At 33.5% G+C, this 13,097-nt stretch overlaps 1 protein-coding gene across 4 annotated transcripts in view; it reads right to left on the reverse strand.

Moving 5' to 3' along the window:
- Positions 1–13,097, reverse strand: part of RFX3 (regulatory factor X3) — a 128,349-nt gene that overhangs the window by 21,895 nt on the left and 93,357 nt on the right. For all 4 annotated transcript variants that reach the window (XM_066987641.1, XM_013198850.3, XM_013198848.3 and 1 more), the window contains 6 exons: positions 12,332–12,513; positions 11,629–11,748; positions 3,814–3,935; positions 2,640–2,752; positions 1,795–1,910; positions 1,152–1,306 (listed from right to left, as the gene is read on the reverse strand). In XM_066987641.1, the coding sequence (XP_066843742.1) occupies positions 1,152–1,306; positions 1,795–1,910; positions 2,640–2,752; positions 3,814–3,935; positions 11,629–11,748; positions 12,332–12,513 (808 nt within the window). The remainder of the gene's footprint in view (positions 1–1,151; positions 1,307–1,794; positions 1,911–2,639; positions 2,753–3,813; positions 3,936–11,628; positions 11,749–12,331; positions 12,514–13,097) is intronic.

The following is a 13,097-nucleotide window of genomic DNA, read 5'->3' on the forward strand; positions in this document are numbered from 1 at the left end:
TTGTCAATAATTTGAGAAAATATTTTCCTCTATTTTGCTAAACAGATTAAAAGATATATTATGTTGATCTCTATCAAGACTTTACTTTTTCCTTCAAAAAAACCCTGCCTTTGTAACAGCTGACCTTCAGATTTTACACATTTCCAGCTCCAAATTCTTTTCTATCATACATAATTTACTGAAACCTAATTTAGTTTCACTGACAAGCAAAAAGTCTATAAAACTTCTCGAGAAGGCAGTACCTGCACATCTTTTTATGAACTGCTTATCACTGGAACATGTGTTTACAGCATGAAAAAATAGCTTTGTTAGCTGCAAAGCTACTTGAGGTCCTAGTTTTTTAAAACATATCAATCCAATTTTGTAAAGTGACTTGGTTGTTTCATGGAAAGGATATAACACTTAGGACTTACAAGGATTATACTGTGTTACTAATATGATTTCGTTTTATTATTTAACACAATGAGGTAATAATAAAGGTTTTATAAAGGAGTTAACTTCCCTTTTTTTCTACCAAAAATAGCCATAAAAATACATTGCTGGAGCAATGATGGATTCTGGTAAAATTAGCTTTCAACAGAAAGATGTGCTCCTTATAATGGTTAAATGGCCAGATGGTTACTGACTCTTTCTTGCAGGATGAATGAAAGAAAAAATACTGGGTCAGAATAATAAATTGGACTAAAAATTTCAGAGTTAATTCTTCATTGCCTTAACAGCCATTAAAGTTGATTTCAGCAGCCACTGATAAGGAGCAAAAGACTAAATGTCCAAAAATGAACTCACAAAGCTCACATACATTTTTTTCAGACATTAATTTGTAATGTTTAGATTAAAAACTACTGAATTTAGTGGAAAGACTGATGGACAGTTCACATTGTCTCAGGGTCACAGTGTGTCTACTAAGCACCTTTCATGGGAAGCTTGATCCTGAGAACTAGATCTTCCAACTGTTCTAAGATCCTTAGTTACTTTCAAAATATAAAGGCATGCATCAAGTCTCCTAACCAATAGAATTAGGGATAAATGATACGCAATAGTTCTCTAACCCTGAAAATCATTTCAAAAACTTCCCCACGAGCCACAGGACCACCACCACTACATATACACATGCACAAAAATCCTTACGAAATATTTTGTTTTCAACTTACTAGGAATAGGTCTAAGGACGTCAGGAATGAGAATCTCCACCAGAGCTTGGTACATCACATGATCACAGTTACACATCCATTTCAGAATAGACTCATTTTTGCACAGAGTAATCAGCTTTGCTTTTGGAAGTCGACTTTCTATTTCACTCAGATTGCTGGAGTGAACAAATGCAGCAAATGAATAAATGAAAATGCATTTGCAGAAGATAAAAACAGCAACTGGTGTTAAAAGTTATTATTTAATAAAGAAGTTATAGATGGCTCAACTACAGTGAACAGAACTTTAGACCTTGTATCACATGAAACTGGATTAGAAAAATGCCTTCACAGAACTGCCCCAGCCCATAAATTATGCAGAGGTATGAATGATCTTTTTGTCTTAAAAGTACTGGATAGGATACTGTGAAAACACACCTTTACTGTAGTTGTCTATCCAAAATTAAAAATGGAAAACAAAAGTATTTCAGGTCTGCAATCTGCCATAAAAACAGCTTTAATACAAGTGACAGAAAACATACATTTAATTTGAAAAAATAGTATATGAAGAAACATTACTACTCTGAAGGTAAAGCCAACGATAGTTTGTATTATTATTATTTTACACTTCCATTAAGCAGTAAACAAAGAGAAAATATTTTCTGACCTTGGTTCATTAATGGTAGTGCCATCAGGTGGAGTAGAGGGAGAATAGCGCCAGAAAGTTTGCCACAATTTTTCTATCAGGCTGAACTGAAGATTTACTACCACATCCAGTATTGCCTGAGAAAATAAAATGCAAATACTGTTTGTCTTCTACCCAGCTTCTCACTAACCCCAACTCCAACTAGAGGTATGGCTTTTTTTCCTTCAAAACGTTGTGAAGCGTGTGCAAACTTTACATTTCTTAAGGAATAAATGTTTTAATATCTTTGATATCCATGTATTATCCAGTAGTATAAGCTGGTGTGCACTGACATTAAAACCAAGTGCACATGCAAGGAAGCCTCCAGAAATGAACATGGCCTACATAAACGCATCAGAGGAATTCAACCCCAAAAGATTGTTAATGCTACTGCAAACATAAAGGAAACCTGCTATTTTACTCATTTTAATAATTCAGATAGGTTTGAAAACACATTTAAAATAATTTTAAAATACATTTTTTTATTCAATATGAAATATGTTTTAAACTTCTCAATGTTTCTTTAAGATTTAATTTTTTTTACATTTTCCTATTGACTAAAGCAAAGATCTGCATGTACAATGTGAAGGTTAGTTTCTCTAAAATTCTGAAAACAACTACAACTAATTTTTATTCTGAAGAAAATTTTATTTATATATTTTTCCCTGTGAAGGGGACCCTCCAAATAATCATAGAATCATACAGAATCATATAGTGGTTTGGGTTGGAAGAGTCCTTAAAGATCATCCAGTTCCAACAACCCTGCCATGGGCAGGGACACCTCCCACTAGACCAAAGCCCCATTCAAAAATATATATAGGAAATACCTCACAGTGCTCTCGATAAAGACTCTGCAGTGATTTGATGTCCTCAAAGGTAGTACCATCTGGTAGAGAAGATATTTCAACTTCTCCAAACTCTGGAAGTACTCGAGATGCATCTGTTTCCATGACAACATAATGAGAGAATACTATTGTGAAAATGATTCTTAAAGATATAAAAGCCATGTAGATTACATACTACACTTAAATAGAAAAAGTTAAACCAAACATGCTCAGGACATTACAGGATGAAGAAAAATATTTATGTCAATGTATAAAAGATTAATTGTTGAATAGCTTGTCTTGTACAACTGACGTAGTTTCTATGTAGTCAGGCATGATGGGTCTTAGTAGACTCAATAATGTATTTTTTGTTTGAAATGTGTGATTTCTGTATTTGTCACAAATATTTCCAAGAGAGAAGCTGATCTGAGGGAAAACTGCTGCATTGAAACACATCTGGGAAGGGCAATTCAAAGTATTTTAACAACATCCTTGTGTACTCAATGATTTCAATAATAGCAATAGTAGGCCAAAGGATTCAGTGCTTGAAAATCCTAACCACATAAGTGCACAACAGCTGCAATAACATAGAGTCTTTTATATAAGCAAATTTCTAAGTTACCATTTGTTTTCATTACTGAGAAATTTAAATGCTTAACTGGATCAATGAATGCACAATTTGCAGTTTTAAACATGAACCTTGAGGTTCTAGTTGCAACTGTTTGTCTCTTTCCACTTAAAACACTAAAGTACACTTTCAAAAGAGGGTGGTTAAACTATAACTGTAATACACCCCCACATACATACACACATTATTAATCATCAGAATGCACTTTAACAACCATGCAAGGAACAATTTTCATCACAGGAATTTCAGTACACATGTCTACATATAACTGCACAGCAACTGCATTGTGATTTATACAATATTAAATATACCACACAAACACAGAATGTGCATATTTTTCCTTTCATACTTACATGATGCACATTAAATATTACATAAAGCTCATAACAGAAAACATGTAGTGTAGTTTAAGTACCTTTTTGTTCTGTTGTCAGTAAAAATTTTGAAGAGGACATTATAACTTTAGAAATAATTCCTGTAGTTATGTGACTTGATATCTGCAGTGGAAGTCATCTTATTTATACAGCAGAATAAAACATGCTTTCATACCTAAAAACTGTTGATGATGTTGACTTTGGGCAATTACAGTTTGTTCAACAGACGTGCCAGTCTGTTGACCACTTCCTGTGAAGCCATCTGCAACTCCATCCACTTTCTGCATAGGCTTATACCTACAAAAGTATCAAGTTTGAAATTAACCCTTCTGTTCACATCTTCATAAATGAGCTCATACAGTCTATGTTCACTCTGATTTCTCCATCTCAGAATAAAATTTTGAGGAAAAGTAATAAAAGAATGTATCAAAGTTTATTTACTTCGTAAATAACAGAAGAAACAAATTACTAAGGGAACCCAGAACATTACCAATGCGTAACAGAATTCATACAAGTGATATTATAGCACTAATACCAATTTATTCTTGAATTCAGCTTAGGAACAGCATACCCATAAGACCAGCCAATTTACACCAGAAGAAATCAAATATTTCCCTTTCCAAACGGCACATCTTCCAATGAATAAGTATTATAAAAATAAGTTTTTATTATCTTAGGAAAAACAGCACTGCTATCTGAGGACAAAACTGAAAGATCTTGAAATGCAACAAACATATCCTATAAACACAGAAGGCCTGAGAAAGCTACTTGGAAAACTAAATCCTCCATTAGTCATTTCTCAGAATCTTTTATAAAGGATAGAAATCACAATTATTAAAATGGGAATGTTAGATTGGATGGTCAAGTGTTGTAAGACATCATTCTGGTAGGCAGAAGATCCTGCCTGTGACTTGCAAAAAAAATGAGAATTTACTCTGTCCCAGTTCTTAATGGTACCATGTTGCATACTTTGCACTTCAAAACAGAATTGTAGCCAGCAGAGACGAAAATAAGTGAAACACCAAAGCTGAACAGGATGTGTTTTAACTCAGGTTTGAATTACTGTGCAGACTGTTCAACTCCATGCTAACTTCAGAAACGTGAAAATAAATTCCATACTAGATGCACTACTTTGAGAAGCAGTTTAATCATTTGGGAACTTTCATTTTGTTCCTGGTAAACATAAAATAGCAATGCACTGTGTAACTACTAAGACTGTACTTTAAAAGCAAGTTCCCATGAAAAGCATCCATTCAGTATTCTAGGCATTCTTGACAGGAATTTAAGTATACAATAAGAAAATACAGAGAAAGTACCCTTTTCAAAGAGAAAGACTCTTGGCCTGATTAATAAGAAGTTTTATAACTTCACGAATGTTAAATGCTTGGGAAAAAAAAAAAGAGAGAGAGAGAGAGACACCCATACCTATCCTATCTCTAGGACATTTATATTAAGTTTCACATTCTGTTATCATCCAGTGTAAAATCCTGTGCCTATTCAAGACAGAAAGGAAGCTTTAATTGACTTTAAAAAGACTAAAATTTCATCTATGGTATCATGGTAGCACTAAACTCTTCTCAATGATAAATCTCCCTGTAATCCAGGCCATTCATCTAGGAAGAATTCTTAACTTCTCATTCATTATGTATTATAATTGCAAATACCAGGCAGACCAAATTCTATAAATATTTGTATTTCAAAACCTCTAAGACAGTTCCAATACTTTCTTTAAAATTTATTATTTTACAGACCCTTCAGCTCTTGAAACATGATTCAAAATGTTTTGAACACTAAAAATGACACTCCTTTAAGAATTTTTCAGTTAGAAAAACAAAACAAAACAAAACAAAACAAAAAATTTTAATTAAAAGTAAAAAAGCCTTTGGCGCTAAGAATCAGGATTATCCACCTTCTTAATCTGCTGTGCTTTATTGAAAATATGCCAGGCAAAAATCCTAATTCTGGCACTATGACAGGGGACCTGTAACAGGAATTATCCATTTTCATTAGAAAATCACTTAAACCAAGGAATGAAAAAAAGAAAATATTCTTTTCAGAAGCATCAGATGAAACATACACAAACAGTAGTTAAGATTTTTAGATCTGCTCTTGTTTATGTACAGGTGGAACTTCGTCAGTTTAGATGAGAAAAGGCTCTCCACAAACCATTAGTTAAATTCTATCTATTTTTGATGCATTGAAAAAAATGGTTAGAATTTCTTAGCTGGTAAAATTATTATTTAAAAAAAAAATCTAGACTTTCAACTTTGTTTTCCTATTTTAGCCCCCTACTAACCTATAATGTATTTAATCTTTCACCTTTTTCTTTTCTCTTAAACTACACCATGCCAGGAGATTGGGACTTGAAAATAATACCTGACTTTACATGAATATTAAAACTTTTTAAGATATTTGACCCAGAAAGGACACAATTTTATATAGGTTAACATAAACACAGCAAAAGTTAGCAAAGTTTATAGTTAATACCAGAGATTTTCTCAATTTGTGAAAAGCTATGGAAATCCCCCAAAAAACTGAACCACTGAAAGAACATGGAATTCAGAAATGACGCAGAATGATATACTGGTCTCACTAGGCACCTTATTTAGAACACAACTTAATTGACTTCCACAGTCTAACTCTGAACAAACATTATTAACAGAAAATTCTTCTCCCACTGCAGAACAGACCAATAAATACTGCCTAAAATTATTGTACAGCAAACAATTAATATTCATTAATAAGGCAGAAAGGGGAAAAATAAGAAAATGTCTGCTTGATGTGAAGTGCACACACAGGACAAGAACAATCTGTAGGACCAGAAGCAAACAAAAATAAAAATAAATTAATAAAGTAAATAAACAAATAACTATGAGGAGCCAAAATGGATTGATTAAGTCACAAGACAGACACAAACCAGCAGCTTTTTCAGTTAAGTTTTCAGCATATTTGTTGTTTGCTTGCACTGTTGCCTTGTTGCCACTATTTGGATTTCCCTCTAAGTCTTAGAACCTAATGTATTTCTGAAAAATTCAACCCCTGCTGTTATGCAATTTATAATATTCTTTCCCTCTTTTTGTTAATAACAAAAATTTCTACCTTCTGGCTTGCTAAAAGTATGTAGGTGTTGTAGAAACAAATAGAACTAAGCTATAAGAATATGCTTGCATTTCTCATTTTAAATCTATTATTGTGATTTATCACTAGGATTTCACTGTCACCCAAGTATGTAACAAAGTGGTGACCTTATGTGTAACAGTGTGTAAAGTATGGTAAAGCATTTTAGTATTGTGTACAAATAAAATGTTCCCATTAATGCCAGTAGGGGGGAAAAAATCAACTTTTAAAACTAGCAGAAAACAAGATATTTCAAACAGTTTTTAACACAATAGGCAACACTTACTAGAGTTAACTATAGGAAAATCAAAGAAAGCCAAATACTTTAAAAATTTATTGCATAAAAAGTTGCAGGTAACAAAGAAATAACTGAGAAATACTTGGATGTTAGAATTTTTTGGTATTGAGATCAAGTTTATACCAGTTGCTTTCTAGGAAAAGGAAATAAAAACACTTCCAAGTACACTGTTGTGAAACATTATAAACCCTCAAAAACATGCAGACAATATTTTAATTAAAGCATGGTTGTCTGAAATCAAATAAGGTAGAACTGTAAAGAATTTTAAAGAATGCAAATTCAATGTGTGCACTTTTTTAAAAAAGTCCTTCTTGGTTGCTGAGATAAACATAATCTAGACGCTGAAGCAGACCCTTCTAATTCCTTAAGCCACAATCAGCTCAGCACCCAACCATACTATACACAAAAGATATGTCCTTGATCAAGAGAAAGGCTGTGGGTGTTTTCTGAAGTACTCCATTTGGAAGTTGTTTAGTAGTTTATCATGTAAGTTCTATTATTAAGCATTTTAGGATACTGTCTCAAGAAAATTTTAGATGAATTTACAGATATCAGTACTTTTGGGCTGTGATGCATTGATTTCTATCTTCAAATACAAAAACACTGTAACGTGTAATTTCTCTACTGTCCATAAATCCAAACCCTCTTTTAAAAGATTAATAAATAATTGATGCTTTGGACTCACGATAGCTTGGTTTAAAGGTAATGTTTGACTAAACAGTATATTTGGGGAACACAAGAAAACAGGCAAGAGAACAGTACAAAAATACACATTATTTTCTACATAAAATAAATACGTAGGGTAAATAGCATCTACAGAAAGCAGTGATTGATGCGTTCTGATTAGAACACTAATATATGCGTTAGTTGAATGTTACAATATACAGTATAAAACAATATATTTATTGTATATATTAAAAAATATCTTAGCTGACTGTGGAGCTCCTATAAATGAAAGGAACTACGGCTTGTGTACAGAAGTACTGAGAGATATATTTGAAATTAACCTGGAAAGCTGGAGGTTTACTCATGGAAATAAAAGTGGAAACATGAAGAATGCCGTAAGGAACAGATAAGTGTGTCTATACCTATTTGCCGAGAGTAAAGCATAAAGATAACTCACCTCCTCCTAAGCTACAAGTTTCTGCTCATGATGAGCTAAGAGAGAAAAAAATAAAAAATAAAATAATAAAAAAAAATGGAACTTGACTTTAGGGAGTGAGTCTCTGATACAACTGTCTGAAAAGGACAGCTTATGGGAAAGATATCGTAATAAGATTGTACTTTAAAGTCGCAAGCGTTTAGTAGCAGACATAAAATTGTACAAGTATACCCAGCAAAATATTTGGGTTGGATATTACTTCATCTCTTCCTAATAATCTTTCTCTGATTTCCATTTACTATTCGTTAGCCTGCATTTGACCCAGAACTGATGGATAATATAACCATTTAAATATCCTGTTTATTCCTACCCTGGAAGATATCTATGAGCAGGACGACAGAGGCAAGCCAGGCCTGCAAGTCTGAGTCTGAGACATACAGCAGGTCCAGCTGAAAGGCGGGGTGTTAGCTATTATCTTCCAGCCAAGACTAGTCATTAACTGTGCAATTCTTCACTCCAGTTCAGAGGTGCTTTAAGTCTCTTGATCTGTGGTTGTTGTCTCCAAACCACTGTCTCAGCTGGAAGATATGACTGTTAGCATCTGTGATTGGTAGTTATTGTTTTTTCTTCTTACTGGAACAGAGAAAGAGTACTCCCACAGCTAACACTGATCACAACCAAGACTAAGCAACCAAGAGCATTACCTTGCATCTGAAATTTATGTCTGATAAATCTCAGTACATGAATTCAAGCCCAGAACAAACTGAACATGACCATACAGGAGTACTTTGGAATAGCCAAGTTACACAAATGGAAAAGGTGCATGACCCTCAAATTAAGAGCAGGAACGAAGGAAAATGATTGGTAGCATATATTCAGTCTACAGTCTTTGCAAGAAAGGACTAAAAGTGTTTATCCAATTAGAGGTGATAGAGGTGGAAGAATTGGTATGACTAAACAGAAAAAGTATATTGACTGCAATTTACCACGGATTTAAAGGACAAAAGAAACATTGAAAACATTAATAAAGCTAAAGAAGGAGCTACCCTAAACATGCAAATTGCAATGTTCCACCCTTCAGCTACCTCATATTTATTATGTTAGAATTCAGTAGGGTAGGATAATTATGATAAAAAAAATTTACATATAACAAACTTTGAGATTAGATACTAAGTATGTTCTGTAAACATGGAAGAAATCTTATTTCAGAAATACACATTCAATTTTAAATTGTTTTAAGTTAAGGTTTAATTCAAGTCATTTTTGTATGTAGCATTTCTTTTTTCCCCAAAAACCCTAGCTTCTGAGTGCCACAGAACACAAGCAACACTACTTATAAGGGTAAGTAATGCAAATTCCTAAGCAAAAAGATGAAACTTCATCTTAGTAACTATATTGGGGTATTTCCTTTTAATAAGAAGAAAATAATAATAATAAAATCAATGGCATTTATTCTGTAGTCAGTGTTGAAGACAGCTGATAGAGGCTTCCACTTTTCCTGTTCTCCTCTGTCTTTTCACTAGCCTCAATTGAAAATAAAGCATCACCAACTTTTCTACTACAGAACAGTAGCTTCCATGTAATAACTTCTTCAGCATAATTACTCACTGCCTTGTACTTTCCAGCCTTAATCAACATCTTTACAGATTATTGCAACAAAGCTTAAGTGTGGTATGAATTGAATATGAAAGGGAGCATGCGTGTGCACATGTGCACACATGAAACATGGGTTAAAGGAAAGATAAGCACAAAACGCTACACAATGCCATATGCATGATTTCATTCAGGTATGGTCAGGGGCCAAACTGACCTAAAGAATTAAGAAAAGTTAAGAGAGTTAAGAAAATACTGCCAAACATCCCTAGCTAAGGAAGACAGGAGAACTATGCAAGATATATGGTGGTGTTAAGCAAACCAATAAGGCAAATAGTAAGGAAAAATAGTGCCCACTCCCAAGAGTAATTTAATACAATTTCAAAATCACTCTGTCATTGCGAATCAAGAACACAAAAGAGGTGGTGATGATTTGATAACTGGCATCCTTTATCTTCCATGTCCCACACAAACAATTCTGGTTAGGTAACTGTGGCATGTATCTTGGTGCATGCATTTGATTTTGAGCATGAGTGAATGAAACCTGTAAGTGAATGAGCTTAATTGGATAAAACATGCTTTTTTTAGAGCTTTTGTAAATAACTATCACCATATGATCCTGCAATTAGTTTTGTAACAAGAATTTCCTGCATGATTGTATTGGAAGAAATCTCATACATCCGTAGTATGCTCAGCACAAGATGGTTAAGACTATATTTGTTACCATGATTATGTTATTTAGTGCTTTTACGACTTCATGAAGTGATAGTAAAATCATTTCAGATCAAAGTGATATCTGTTTGAAGACAAAATATGCTTGGTATACTATAGCTAGCTGTTCACTCAAATGTGTTTTTTTTTTTTTCCTGTAATAGCTCTAAAGATGCCTTGCTTGATATGCTGCTGTTCCACTTATGTGCTACATGAAATCAGGCATCTTAGATATTTCACTTTAGTGTAATATGGGAGGCTGGTGACATCATTCAAGGAAAAAGTAATTTCAAAGAAGTGTACCGACTTCCATTTTCCCCCCTAAAAATGTCTGTTCAATACAGGTTTTTCTATATGCATATCTGCACATTCTTTCACCACAAGCATAGGCCTCTGTTGTCATTTTGACATTTGCAAAAAAAAAAAAAAAAAAAAAAACTCCTTCAGTCTTCCCAGAAAAGTGCCACTGCTTTCAAATACTTCTGAGATTTCAGAAGATCCCCAGTAAAAATAGATGCTGAGAGAAAATACTTAAATCACTTACAGACAAACTATTATGGTCATCTTTGTTCTTTGCAGGGAAAAGAAATGAATGACAAACTGAACTTAACCATGAGCCCAGTTATAAGCAGCTTATACATAAAATTATATCATATTAAAAACAAACACTAACATTTAAAATTCAAGGTTTTAATGCTTTTCATCAGATTGTCGTAAAAGAACTCAAGATAGTTTAAAAGAGTCTGGTTGTATCACATCTCACTTTTTATTATTAATTTTTGCAGGTTTATTATAATTTCCGGGTCAATATTTTTTTTATGTTGACTGATGTGTGACTTGAGTGACGTCAGCTGTGTACCTGCTGCTGAATAACAGCGAACTTCTGTTTTTCTATTGCCCACAGAAGCCGTGGATACCCGTCCCTGGAAGAATTTATGACCAAGTTCAATGGGGCTTCCACCTTGTCTAGTGGAATGTGTCTCTGTCAATGGCAGGGGGGTTGGAATTAGATGATCTTTAAAGTCTGTTCCAACCCAAACCATTTTATGATTCTATGATTCACAGACAGGAAGTGAACAGAATTCTCATTAGCGTTTTCCATATAAGAGAACATAAGGCTTTATGAACTAGAAACATTAATAAGTATTCATCTTCATTTCACACTTTACCTCTGTTTCTGCTGCATGGGCTGTTGTCTCATAGCCATATATTGCATGTCCTCTTGTAGTCGATTAAGAGGAGAGTCTGGCTTGACACGAATCCCATAGTAATGATATTTGGAGTTGCCCCTTTATGAAAGAACAAGCATTGTAAGAACAATAACACTAGTTTTATGCATATATATCACATTACTTTACAGTTTACATAGACTGGAAAATTATATCCAAAATCAGGCCTGACTCCGCTTTCACACCTGTTTTTTTTACATAGGTGTCATTTTACCACCTTTGGGCAATTAGTTCATTCTCTTAAACATTATCCAGAATTTTACACTTAAGAGAAATAATCAAAAAAAAAAACAACCCACACACAAAACTACCACAAAAACCAACAAAAAATAAATGCAACTTCTGTAAGTCATTAAGAAACACGATCCTGAGTAATTTCCAAACACAGACTGTATTTTATTTATGCTGATAAGAACACACAGTGTAAATATAAAAATGTAAATATATTAACTGTCAAAATCAGGAAAAGTGAAAATAACATCTGGAAAATCATAAAACTGTTTGAAATTAAGACACGACCTGACATGTTGAAAACCACTGTAATGTTTAAACAGTTTTTCTTTGTTTTCTTGAATAGCAGACAAGTTTGTTACAGTTATTGCTTGCATTTTCTATTATAGTTCAGAATTTTATTGACACAAACCTAGTTCCAAGTCTTCGTGTCCGTAATCCCATGAAGATTGACCGTATGAGTTTTCCAAAGGAGGCAGCATTGACCGGATCCAACTTGTGCTCCTGACAATGTCGTAAGTAATGGTTGTAAAGGGTACTTCTTGGGAGGCTCACTCCTTCTGCAGTTTCATAATTGTCCAAAAGCCACTGAAGCTATATGACATATAAAACGGGGAAAAAAAGGTAAATTCATTATTAATTCACTAAAACTTTATTATTATTACTTTATTATTATCTTAATCATACAACGTTAATGTACGACAGTTTTGAAGTCATTCTTCAGGTCTATTGAATAATAATTTCATTTTTATACAGAGATCCCATAAGTGCTAGCTACATCACAATCCTTTAGGATCTCCAGAATTACCAAGAAATAGTGGAACTCATTGCACTTGTGATCTCAGGTAAGTATCTACTTCTTAAAATATTTTTGGTTCAGTACCACACACCAACTATGGTTTGGAGACAAACTGTTAATACTTCACAGAAATCAAGAAGGTAATTCATATAAATTGCACAAATAAACTCATTGGATTAACAATAGTTAGCTGATGCATTAGAAAGCACGTTTTTCTTTGCATGCTATTAAAAAAAACTTTACAATACTTAACTGAATAGGATTTTTTTTTTGCTCTTGGATTCAAAAAGAAAAATGCTATTGCATATAAACCAAAGAGCAACTTAGATAATAACACTGAAAGTATTAAGGGGTACAATACTCCTCAGTTATAGTCTGT

The sequence above is a fragment of the Anser cygnoides genome, chromosome Z (genome assembly GCF_040182565.1).
Source record: "Anser cygnoides isolate HZ-2024a breed goose chromosome Z, Taihu_goose_T2T_genome, whole genome shotgun sequence".
Classification (NCBI taxonomy): Eukaryota; Metazoa; Chordata; class Aves; order Anseriformes; family Anatidae; genus Anser; species Anser cygnoides.